The sequence below is a fragment of the Lutjanus erythropterus genome, chromosome 11 (assembly GCF_056507025.1).
Source record: "Lutjanus erythropterus isolate fLutEry1 chromosome 11, fLutEry1.hap2, whole genome shotgun sequence".
NCBI classification, from domain to species: Eukaryota; Metazoa; Chordata; class Actinopteri; order Lutjaniformes; family Lutjanidae; genus Lutjanus; species Lutjanus erythropterus.
In genome coordinates this window covers 22076154-22089289 of record NC_139327.1, presented here as the reverse complement: position 1 = coordinate 22089289, position 13136 = coordinate 22076154, and the positions used below count along the sequence as shown (strand labels likewise).

Below are 13136 nucleotides of genomic sequence, written 5' to 3'. Positions count from 1 at the left end.
GTTAGATTCTGTAATGCTGTTGTTTTTTTTGTTTTTGTTTTTTTTTCAACTCCAGCAGTGTTTGGTGGACTAAAAAACTAAAGCCGACCTTCAGTCAGATTAGTGCGGTGAGTAAATAATGACTGAATTTTAATTTTTGGGTGAACTATCACACTGTGCCCACCCATATACTTGACAGTTATTATAGTTTTGTAGTTTTCATTACTTTTAAGTTTCATTTTGTTTTTATTCTCGTTTTGTTTTAGTTTCCGGAGTGGATCTGTTTGTTTCAGTTTCAGTTGTTTAAAAATAGTTTGTTTTAGTTCTGTTTTTATTAGTTTCAGTATTTATTTATTTTTTGTTTTTGTTTTCTATTATTGTTATATGGGGGGTAATTGTCAGGAGCAAGATTTAAGAAGTTCAGAGTAAGTATAACAATACAATACAAATTTGAAAAATGAATGTTTTGTGTCAAATTACTTTTGTTTTTGGTGAGTAACCATGTAATAAGCAAAGTAATGTATATTATTATTGTGAAATAGCCCCCTTTGAGACTCTGTCGGGGTTTATTTCGCAATAATGACCTACTTATTGTACATTATTCCTAACATTTATTACACAACTTTGTTAATCAATCGACTCTGATTGGTCAAGGAAGGTCCGTTGCTATGGTCGCAATTCTGATCACAGACTGGTGGAACAATACAATCGTTTTTAAATTAAAAATTTAAGTCAGTATTTCGTGTCAAATTATTAATTTCTTAAGCAAATAGCCGTGCAATAAGCGGGATAATGTACAGTGAGCATGAATATATACTGATAAAAAGGCAGTTTCCATCTATCATCAACATTTTAACCCTCTCTCCTTGCCTCAGGTTGAGCATTAACAAAATACAAAACAATACAATATAAACGAAATAAATATAAAACTGTTTTTTTAATACTGCAAATAAAGACACAGAGACTATCTCAACGTATTTTACGCTAAAGATCTAATCCATCTAATAATGAAAATAAATTTAGAGCTTTTTTTTTTTTATCAAGTTTGAACTCATTTTAACTTATTCGTGGCTATTTTGTCTGTGCCATGCCTTATTCTCATTCCCTATCACTGATTGTATAATAAATACCACCACGCCACCCAGTGGACAAAGCGTAGAACAGCAGAGTTGAATCCCATCATGCTTTGCCGTGCCCGCCGACCCGAGAGCTACCGATGCTAGGCTAGCTGTCGTTAGCTCCCGGGAGCGGACATGTTGTACCGACCCTTCCTTCAATAAACAGCGCTGTTAGTGGGGAATCGGGAGTAACGGGGGAGGCTCGGAGCGGTGGGCAATCATGGACGCCGTTAACGCCTTCAACCACGAGGTAAGACGCCCACAGGCCCCCTAAAGACCCCGTAGTGACCGAGTCTGACGGTGCTGGTCATGGTGCTCCTGTGATGCACTCATGCACTGAAGCTAGCCGAGCAGCACCGAGCAGCGGGCCTAGCTAGCTGGACCTGTCCGTCTTAACCTGGCTCAGCGCTAACTGGGTTAGCGTATGTGTTGTAGCTAACATCACACCTGCAAGTAATGTCGCTTAAACAAATCATAGGGTCAAACAAGATGCTATTGTGTCTGCCAGGGAGCTATCAAGCTAACTCAGCTATAGCTAGTCTACATTGGTTCCAGTAACCTTGCATAAAGTTCGGAGACTAACATTGATGTTAGCTTGTGGGAGCATGGTCACTATGATTGGTGTTGGTAACAATGCTACTGGCAACCACACAGCGAGTAAACACTGTCCTGTTGTTATTGTCACACTGCAAGCTTACAGTGTGAACATTCATGTGGGATTCAATGGTATGCATAGACTGGTTGTTTAGATGTCAAGCCAACTTACTGTAAGGGCAGAGGACTGGTGGTTGATACAGGTAAAGTCAAGACATCTACTGGTGTTATTGGCTCCTCTTGTTTATGCTGATGGTCTTTTTAAACCCTTGAATCTAACAGCTACTGTGGCTGAGTCCTGTGTAACTGAGTGGGAAACACAGACCTGCATCCTATCAAACTATCTAGTCCTGATACGTGTTTGTTGAACCACATCAATACAGCCCCAGGCCTCTGAGCAGTTTCTCATGTTTTTCTTTGTATGTCTAGGGGTTTCAATAACAGTTTCTATCCTGCATAGAAAGCAGATGTGGATGCGAATCTCTGTTACATATGTATGTGAGTTTATACTTAAGCATACTGTCAATAGGAGTGTGAAGATTCATGGATCTAGATAAATACATCAATTCAGAGATCAACAATCCCGTATGATCACTGCAAAATGAATACATGAATACACTGATCTATATCATCGTCTTTAAGATATGCCTTCATTTTGAAATTTCTATGGCATATCTGTGAACTTTGACAATTGTTATTGAGCCAAATTTTATACTTTTTCAAATATTTGTGTTGTAGAGCCATATTTTATGTGTGTTAGTGGAGTATATTTAAAGTCAACTCTCCTACAAGCTATTGGTTACAGTTATTTGTTTTGTTTTGTTTTTCTTTCATGACCTAAAACTGATTGTGTTACATGGACATGATATTGTCTGACATCGGTTGCAGGCCCCTGACTAATATAATATTGCATTGTGATGAAACTTGGGATTTACACCTGTAACTGTCAGTATGCACCTACTAAACCCAAGTGATGTCTAATAGGCCTCTTACACTGTCATGGAACTGGCCCTCGATCACAATGATTTTACTCAAAACTGGTGGAAACGTGGTCTGGTTCACTACATAGCACCAAGGTTTTTAAATGGAACCAGTTCAAAAACCAGAGCTAATTTGGTAGAAAAGGGCCATGAAAGAGTTTCTGTCAGGCAATGGACTATTTTGTTGAGCTCAGAATAAGCCAAGCAATAGCACCAGTGCACTAACCTGACATGCCTGTTGGTTTGTTATACAGAACCATCTGGGAAGTTGTCCTTAGAAACTATTTGGAAAAGGGCAGAGACTTTCAAAAAAAACACTTGGCAAGTGATTAGATGACCCATCTGTCTATCACAGGCTAATTTCTACCAATCAGTGCTTCCTTGTATGCTTCTCGCTGTCATCTCACCTGAGACCACACCCATAGCTGCCAGTGGTCCCTCATAGGAAACTGCTCCACTTTTGGTGTGGGCACAGGCCAGGCCAGGCCAGGCAAGGTTTATTCTCGCTAATCCAACTGACTTGCAGGATGTCTAGTGGACCACACAGCCATTGAAACGCTTTAGCTTACTCAAAAGGAGAAGCCTGTCAATGGCATATAGTATATTTTTTAATTTCTTTGCATTGAAATGTAATAAGGCTGTATTATATTTAATATGAGCTATGCTGTTGTGTAAGGTTGTCAAAGTATCGCTACTTCAGTACTTTTTTTCAACACCACTTGTACTAACATTCAATAGTATCTAAAGTACTGAAGCTATAAAAAGTGCTTATTCAAGACTTCAGGTCAGTTTAGTGTTTATGTCCCATCTGAAATACAGCTGGTAGCAGCAAAACCAGATAGTGTTGGGTGACACTTTCTGTAAAAGCACTGTGTGCAGGTTGTTCATTAAAAAAGAAAACAATCAGGCCTGTCCCATTTTGTGTGCCTAGGACTTTTTAGAAGAGTTTTTCAAACAATAAAACAGGAAGACTTCATTTTTCTTTTTTCTTTTTTCTTTTTTTTTTGCTGCACAATGTATTAATAATACCAAAGTGTCAATCCCCATGTTACCGTCAGAGAATAATGAATAATACGACAGTCACACAGAATACAGAGTCAGTGATAAACTTCAGTCCACCTAATCAAAGTGTCACCTTTCAGTCCATCAGTAGTGGCACCCAATGAAAGATCAGCAATCCAATTAACAAAAAATCATGTTTCATCCATCATAATAGGACAGTAAGCCTGTCAAGAGAGGAATATTCGTTATTTGAACCTCATGTTGTTTTCACTAAAACATTTAGTTGTAAAGAGTTTTTCCTGTAAAAGCTTTTGAAACTCCTCCTCTCTCTGTCTTTGTATTTATTATTTTTTTTGCTGTCCCATAAGTCTCCCCATTTTACTCATCTGTTATCTTCTCTGTCTCTAGTTATTCTCGTTGATGGACTCCAAGCCCCCAATATCTCGGGCAAAGATGATCTCCATCACCAAATCGGCCATCAAAGCTATGAAAGTAAGAATGAGTTTGCCATTCCTTCGTTTTGCATTATTTGAATATCTATTTTAGCAATATTCTCTGTATTTCTAAAGTGATATCCCTCACCTTTTGAGCCTATATCTAGACAATAACACATTTGCTTCTCTCTTTCTCAGCTCTACAAACATGTGGTCCAGATTGTGGAAAAGTTTATCAAAAAGGTGAGACAGACTTGTCTATATTCAGTCATCATCACCTCAGTTTCTCCTCAGCAAAGAAACATAAACTCAAATGTCTTTCCTCTGTCTGCTCTCTTCTCCTCAGTGCAAGCCTGAGTACAAGGTAGCAGGCCTGTATGTGGTAGATTCCATTGTTAGGCAGTCCAGGCACCAGTTCGGAGCAGACAAGGATGTGTTTGGCCCAAGGTTCACCAAAAACATTACAGGAACCTTTGAGAACCTCTGCCTTTGCCCAGTAGAGGACAGGGTAAGTCGCAAATAGTACCCAACTGGGGGTGAGGGATTTTTCCAGCCTCCTGTTCATCCTTCTTCTTCATATGATTCCTTGCTTTTTTTATTTTCCTTTGTAGAGTAAGATCGTGCGGGTGTTGAATCTGTGGCAGAAGAATGGGGTGTTCAAGATTGAGGTTATTCAGCCCCTCCTGGACATGGCAGCTGGCTCCAGCAGTGCTGCTGCGCCCTACACAGGCACAGACGAGCCAGGTAATTTTAGCCACAACGATTAATGGATTATTGACACATCTTAGGCTTTCAAAAACACTGACATTTTTCACAGTTTTCTTTTAAAAACAGGCACCTATTCATCAAGTAATGGACAGATTAATCAGCTATAAAAATAATTGTTAATTACAGTTCTAAACGTCACAGATGACATTTTTCTTTATAAGCACAAATTCGTAACTGCTCTAAGTAATTTTTTAAACACGTTGCATTATCTTGTGAAAATAACGTTTGCTTAGGGGAGAAATGTATAATTGTTTTAGTTTAATTTATACTGCATAAGAAATTAATATTAAATTGATATGCTGGTTGCTTATTGTAAGCACTTTCAGTCATTCAGTCTGTGATAACATTAATGATAAATCATTTCATTAATCATAAATTTAAAAAAATACAGATAATATTTTGCTTCTACCAAACAATACTAAATCTGTTTTTCCTCCTCAAGCAAAGCTTTATTTCCACAGCAACATGTTGCATCTTACCATCAAAATTAGCTAAATTGAAAATGTATTGAAATCCAAAGCAGGGTTGACAATTCTTTTTTTTTTCTCTACACCTCCGCCTACTTGTGTTCATCCTGCGCGTGTCTGGATTTAAAAAAAGACAACAAAGTAAAACAACACTTCAGAGATGACACAGTGTAGGTTACTGGTAGCCTGAAGCTGCACTTTTCTATCTTTCTAAAGAAGAATTTGTAAAGGGCATCACATCAATAATTTGTGGATCTTTATAAATCAAGACACTATAGTCTGACAGTGGTATAGATGTCATTGTTAAAAAGGAGTTTAAATCATGGAATTGGAGTACTGTGGCACCCCTAATCTCTGCTATATTTCAGCTCTTTGATAGTAGATTGATAAAATTATGTGATTGATTGATCAAATTGTTGATTAATTGTTATCATGGCTAATGCTGACATGTCAGTGAACAATGCTGGTTTTTGAGGGCATCTGTGTGCTGCTCACACACATGTTCATACTGTGTCTCTTCCCTTAGGTTCTTCTCCACCTCCAGCCAAAGAGCCAGTTACTGCAGTAACGGCAAACTCCTCCACAACACCTGCTGCTCAGCTGCAAAACTCTGATGCCTTTGCTGCTGTGGCTCAGCTCTTCCAGGGTCAGCAGGTGTGTGTTTGTGCTAGTACAGGCTGGCGTTAGCTTTGACCACATTTTGCTTGTGTTATTATTGCTTGCACACCTCTGACCTTCACTAATAACTCTTCTTTCGCTTTCTGTCACTGCTGTTTTTAAGCTTCAACAGATGCTCCAGAACTTTCAGCAGCCTCCAGTGAAGCAAGACACCAACACTCAGCCTCCTGTCCATAATGTTCAATCACAGGCCCAAAATGTCACCCCTGGTGTGGGCATGGTCGCCCCACAACCTCCCCTGCCGACCCAACCCACCCAGCAGAAGACGGCATTTGACAAGGTGACAGTCTGTTTTTGTATTTTCATGGGTCTAGCATTGTTTAGACACTTGGTAGCACAGTGCTTTGAGTATAAATAAGATAGGGCTATACAAGGTCTTTTATGTTGAACGTCATCATTTATCCACTATTTTAATGGAATCACCGTCTGTCTCTTAGAAATTGCTGGACCGTTTTGACTATGATGATGAACCGGAGACTGGAGAGGAAACAAAGAAGGACGAAATCTCATCACAGCCCCCCTTGTAAGCCTTTTATTTATTACACATATGACACCAGCCCTGCAGTGCCAAGAAGTGGGAAGCTTTCTTTGATTTTTAAAAATGAAGTAAAAGCTGTAAAGCTGATGGAGCATTTTTTTTATCATCATCACAGTATGCAGCAGCCTCCAGCCTTTCTACAGCACATGGAGCACTTTAAACCGCAGATGATTAACATGTCGCAAGACCTCTCACAACAGGTGAATAAGTAAAAACATTTTTAATTGAGAGAAAACACATCATTCCTGGCAAGTCTTGCCAACTCTTTGATCTGAGTTTTCCCTTTTACTTTAAACTGTAAAATTAAACTGCTAAATGTAAGTTTCCTATTACTAATGTAATGCAATTCCTTCCTTCTTTTTCAGAGAAATTATTTTTATATATTTAGAAAACTCTGTTGCACATGCGTCGTATTTATTCCAGCTGTCTTTGTCAGGTTCCTCTCCCTCCTAATGGTCAGCTCCAGGCCTATGGTTTACCTCCAGGACAAACGTTCCCAGTTATGATGCCTCCTATGGGGCATGCTTTACCAGGGCAGCCGCTCCCTGGTTCAACTGGGCCGCCAGGCTTCCCAGGAGTGTTCCCTCCCCACAATGCCACCCAACAACAACAGGTAGACTTAAGAATCATAGTAGGGACATGTAAAATTTAGCAAGCCATTTTAGGGTAAAGTAAAGGGACAATTCTGATTTTTTTTATTTTTTTTTGTGGGGGGTCCTGTGAGGCACTTGGTACAGTCAGCAACAAAAGGTATTTTAGCCACTTAAAAAGGTCAACCTAAAAAAATCTAGCCATTTTAAGTGGTCACTGTATTTCAAATACCAATGGGAAACAGCTGTTAAACCAAATATTGCTCTTTCCAAACAAACAAAACTCAACAGGATTTTGCAGGGTAAAATGACTGATCTCATCCATGAAGTTTCCCCGTTAAAAAAGGCCGTCTGACGACAAAGTAAAGCAGTGGAAAATATTCTAAATATAGTGTACCCTTAAACTGATGTGAATTTTTGTAGGTGGACCTTTTTGAGCACCTTTTTTATGATGCATGTTGCTGCTGATCCTGTCCACAACAGAACATTGCTTAGCTTCTGTGCTGGTACTCCTCTCTGCTTCTCCAAACAAACTGTCAGTACTATCGATATCAAAGTACCTCATACAACCCCACATTAAGTAATCTGGATTTTCCTTTAAGTGTGTGAAGTCAATTTTTATATTTGCTGTAAATCTCTTGCCAGAAATTTGCAAAACAGCCTAATATGGCAAAAATGTATAATGGTTTGCATCAAATTGTAATCATGTCTTTTCTAATTGATAGCAGGATTTGTCAATGGATATGGACCGTTCATCTATGAGGGACGGCAGACATGGTCGACGCTCACACTCAGGCTCCAGGTAACCATCTGAAATGGGTTGTGTTGTGACTTAAAGCGCATCTTGGCACTGTTTTTTTTTTCTTTACAATTTATTTAGTTTCATGAAGCAGCTCAGTGTATATTTGAGATAAACATATCATAAGTTGCATTGACTTTGTCGTTTCTCCAGATCTCCGAAGCGGAGGAGGTCACGGTCCAATTCCCGCACACGGCGATCCAGGCACAGGCGATCCCGCTCGCGCTCTAGAGACCGGCGTCACCATTCCCCGCGTTCTCGCTCGCAGGAGCGCAGGGAGCGGGAGAAGGAGCGGGAGCGACGTCAGAAAGGCCTTCCGCCACCTAAGAGCGAGACACTGAGCAGTGAGTCATCATCTATTTATGGTCATATTTATTTTAGTAGATAGATGTGGACTAGAAATGATCTGTCAGGTGTGCATGGTGTGATTTCTCTTTGGATGACATCACTGTTTATTTGAGATCATTTTTCTCCCTTTGATTCCAAGTATTGCACATATTCTTGCATTTCAGAGTTCTTGTTCATGTTATCTTTTTGTTCCCCTTTTCAGTTTGCAGTACAACTCTCTGGGTCGGCCAGTTGGACAAGAGAACACAACAGCAAGATGTTGCCTGTTTACTGGAGGAGTTTGGGCAGATAGAGTCCATCAATGTAAGTTCAGTCTTACAGATCAGTTACACTGATCCACTGTAACACTGATATTTGCTTTTTCTCATCCAAAAATGGAAAAACACTGAATTTTTCTTTCAGTCACTTATAGGATATTTGTGTTTTTCATGCAAGTTTTTGCATATGAATTTATCAATTAGTTCCTTGGTCTATAAAATGCTAGAAAACATTAAAAAATAACAGTTCTTCCCAAAGCCTAAGATGATGTCCTCAGATGTCTTGTTTTGTTTACACCCCAGAGATATTCAGATTACTGTGACAGAAGAGTAGGGAAAACAGAAAATAATCGCATTTAAAAAGATGTTTTGTCTGTTTGTCCTCTCTTGTTTAGATGATCCCTCCACGTGGTTGTGCCTATATTGTCATGATACATCGGCAAGATGCCTTCAGGGCTCTACAGAAGCTTAGTAGAGGAACTCACAAAGTGAACCAGAAAGCCATCAAGGTGAGTGGTGTTTGCCTCAGCCTACTTAACAAAAAGTAAGCTAACAAAAAGTTAGTTGAGCAAAGACAAATTGAGAATTTTTAAGTTGATTTTTTTCCCATTTCTTGCCAGATTGCTTGGGCTTTGAACAAGGGCATAAAGCCTGAGTTTAAACAGTACTGGGATGTGGAGCTGGGTGTCACCTACATACCCTGGTCTAAAATCAGAGAGGCTCAGCTGGAGGAGCTAAAAGAAGGAGGAGTACTGGATGTAGACACCTTATCGCCAGGTAAAACTCATTATAACATTATAAAATCAAAGCAGAAACAAGTTGTATTGTTGATGCTACTGTGTATTAATATGTTGTTGGGTAATATAGTGTTTTTTGTGCTTCGTAACAAGTCTGCATGATGTCCATCTTTTTCAGAGTGGAGTGGAACAAGGAAAAGTCTTGACATCCCAGAGGAACTCAACCATAATGGCCGTTCAGAGCCACAGCAGGCTGAGGAGACACCAATATTACCTGTGGCTGCTGCAGCTGCTCCTCTTGCACAGGTAAAGATGTGTCAATCTATCACAATGATAATGTGGAGGCATGATTTCAAGTAGTTTGACAAATAGTTGGGTTTTTTGTACTGTAGTTGTTTGATGATATTATTTAACTCCTGTGTTTCTACACAGTGTCACAGGGAAATTGAGCACATAGCCTTCTCATTTGAGATCTTCAAGTTAATCCCTGTAAATGTTCTCAGGTTCCTCCGATGCAGCAGCCAATTGTTGGTGTGGGCTCTCTCCAGCCTCCCGTCTTTCCTGGTCCCATAGGCATGCCTCCGCCTTCCTTCCCCCCAGGCGTCCCCCCAGGCGTCCCCCCTCCTCCTTTCATCAGACCTGGCTTCAATCCCATGCAGATGCCTCCAGGTAGCACCTCCTACAGCTGCCATCAAACCATTTCTCACTGGCTTTCATTCACTTTCTCTCTCTGACACACAGTGCCCATTCTCAAATAATGTAATGTAATGTACACCCAGATTAACACTTTGCCCACCATAGTATAATTTTTTAAGTTACCAACCAGCACCAGCGTTTTTGATTATAAATGAAATAATAATTGTAACCCTTATGAGGGAGGAGACCTGGGCCTCGACTCCCTTGAAAGAATGCAGGTTTAATTCACTTAGCCATTGGCTTCACTTGTCAGACCCAAAAGCTTTGTTCATTTAATCTACTGCCTATGGTGGAAATTGAATCGAGTGACACTTTACTGTTCTGATGCATTTATTTATGTTCTCTGATGTTACAAGGAGTACATTAGGACTCATGTTCTGGCTCGGTGATTTTGCATAAATATATGAAGCACACACAGATTGCTTTTAAGCTTGCTTCCCTGACATACAGTACTCTCAGTAGATTAACAGTAGTAATAATAGTTTAACTTTTTCATATATGCTTAAATCATGAATCTGCGTTCATGACGTCAAACAAACTGCACCAGTCCACCTTTTCAGAATGTTCTCGTCCAGTTGTGTCTAGAGTTCACTTGAACCAAAATAAACTGGAGTGAAAGCACGCTAACTCACTTCACTCCTCCTCTCCCAGGTTTTCCTCCTCCAGGTGCCATGCCTCTAGGTCCCCCGCCTCCTTCCAAAGGAGGAGTTGAAGACCCGCCTCTGGACCCAGCAGGTCTGGGCAACAGGAAAAATGATGAGCACCTGGAGGGTCATAGCGTCTTCAACAACCAGATGGGACATATGGGTCAGTCTCTTTCTCTTCAGGCTTTTCATCAAAGTGATTTTGTTGTTTCTCATTCTTGGCTACCTTTTGTAAGAAAGATGTTTGAACAGTTTGGTCTTTGAGATTTAATTATTAAATACACTTTTTAGTGTTTTAAATCTCACTCAGATGGTTGATGTATAGAAATGTAAATGATGGCACTGGCACATTAACACAACCAAAAAAAGAAAAGAAAAATATATAAACTCAAAACAAGAATGCTCCTCCTATTTTAACTAATAGTAATCTATTCAAAATGTGATATTTTAATTACAATAAATGATAACTATGAGTATTTAAAGAAAAAGCAGAATCAGTTTTAATCTTAAAATAAAAGTAGGGAAACTAAATTGTCCACAAACAGGCATTCACTTTATCATCTGTCAAACCTAAATCCTTAACATTAACTAATGAAGTGCAAATAATTACTAGTTTATAATTAATTCATATTTATCAAGTGAAAGCCATTTGCTAGTTAGTGCTTCTCAAATGGTAGCAGTTGTTGTAAATGAGATGTTTTTTTGGGGGGACACTAATGAAACTATTAATTAAAAGAATTAAAATTAAAGCTGTATTTTTTAATCCATTTCCTCTCCAGGTAACCAGGTTGGTGTCCCTCCAGGTGGACCTCCAGGTCCTCTCCCAGGTGGTCCTGCAGGAAACCTCCAACCCCCCACTGGTGGTCTGCTTGGCGCACGGCCGGGTATAATCCCACTCCAGCGTCCCCCTGTTCCCCCACCACCACACATGCAGCGTTTCCCTCCACCTCACGGGCCTCGACCCCCTCACCCTAACATGCCGCCCATGCCCACCCAGATGATGCCCAGAGGGCCACACCCTCAGATGATGCACCATGAGCCCCCTCCACCTAAAGGAGGCTTTGGAATGCTCCCGCCCCACAATATGAGGGCTCCTTTCCCTCCACATGGGCATGGCCCCCCTCCTCAAGGGCCTCCCCCTCCTTTTATCAGACCAGGGGGTCCTCCTCGAAGCCTGGAGGGGCCCGAAGAAATGGATGGCAGATCGTTCAGAGGAGACAGGCCTGGATTCAGGGACCGAGAGCCAGAGAGGGACAGGGACTGGGATCGAGACAGGGATAGAGAGAGGGACCGCGGTTTCGGAGGTGGAAGACGTCCATTTGGTGATGGAGGGAGGGGAGGAGGTGGTGATAGAATGGATGGGAGAGACAGGCTCGGAGCCTGGCAGGAAGACGATCACCGAGGAGGAGGAGGTTGGGAGCGAGACCGAGATCGTGATCGTGACAGAGACCGTGATCGAGACAGAGACAGACGGGACTGGAGGGACAGGCGAAGCAGCCTGGATAGAGATAGAGAACGAGGGAGAGGTGATGATGGGGAGAGGGAGCGAGGGAGGGGGGAGGGAGGAGAAAGAGGAAGGGGAGAAACGGGGAGTCGAGACAGGGGGAGAGGAGCTGAAGGAAAAGAAGGGGACAGGCCAAGGCGGTCAGAGCGACGAGAGAGGACGACACGTTGGGATAGAGATGACCGATTGGCTGAACTGGAAAACATGGAAAGATTTCGGACCTCTAACAGCACGGAGAAACCTTCTTTGACTCCTGTGGTCGCCACGGAAGCCAGTAAAGAACCCAGTAAAGAACCAAGCGTGGAAGCCTCTCAAAAGAAGGTTGAATCAGAACTTGTAGCTCCGCCCCCAGAGGTAACTACTGCTGCAGAGGAGATGAAGCCCTCTGAGACCGAACCTTCGGCTCAAAGTGAGCCCACAGAAACGAAAGAGGAAGCAGAATCATAGACTGCAGCCAGAGACTGCTGTGAACCACTGAAAGATTAAAGGGATAGTTCGGATTCTTTGAAGTGGGATGTTAGGAGGTACTTATTTGTCAGTGTATTAGCTACAATAGATGCTGGTCGACATGCCTCCAGTTTAGAGAAACAGAGAGGAGTGCCAGCAAAGAAGCGAGTGTTCAGGGTCAGCAATAGAAGGTGTTTTAGACACTTTAAAAAGTTCCACCAAAAAAAAAAGTTAATTTAAGTGTAGGCTAGATTTCAAAGAATTTCACCTCTTCCCTTTGCCATGAGACAGCCTTTTTTGTGACGGGGAACAGCTGTTACGGAAGCCAGATGTTGCTCTCTCCAAACTAACCAAACTCTTGCTCTACCACTGCCTCGATTGTTTGTGTTATTGTGTGATTTCAGAGACTTAAAGAGAAATTTTGTATTTCCTGAAGTCACTCAGTGACACAAACAAACTAACAGATTGAGGCAGCAGTAGACCAGCAACTCCTGTGTTGTGTGAGGTAAAATGACTGATTTCGCCTATGGAGTTTGGTTGGTTTGGAGAGAGCGAC

At 41.2% G+C, this 13136-nt stretch overlaps 1 protein-coding gene across 2 annotated transcripts; it reads left to right on the top strand.

The window, feature by feature from the left end:
* The first annotated feature begins 1156 nt into the window (after window positions 1-1156).
* scaf4a (SR-related CTD-associated factor 4a) lies at window positions 1157-12694 on the top strand. 2 transcript variants are annotated; one of them, XM_084731292.1, is made up of 19 exons: window positions 1157-1347; window positions 4082-4165; window positions 4306-4350; window positions 4454-4615; window positions 4719-4851; window positions 5869-5996; window positions 6124-6300; window positions 6458-6543; window positions 6674-6758; window positions 6995-7171; window positions 7877-7950; window positions 8101-8291; window positions 8498-8598; window positions 8948-9061; window positions 9173-9329; window positions 9468-9595; window positions 9793-9958; window positions 10637-10792; window positions 11409-12694. In XM_084731292.1, the coding sequence occupies exons 1-19, from the start codon at window positions 1318-1320 to the stop codon at window positions 12578-12580; spliced, it is 3366 nt and encodes a 1121-aa protein (XP_084587418.1). In that variant the 5' UTR covers window positions 1157-1317; the 3' UTR covers window positions 12581-12694. The 2 variants fall into 2 exon arrangements, with proteins under 2 accessions (XP_084587418.1, XP_084587417.1); XM_084731291.1 differs by having other exon boundaries at window positions 1158-1347; window positions 7874-7950.
* The last annotated feature ends 442 nt before the right edge of the window (window positions 12695-13136 follow it).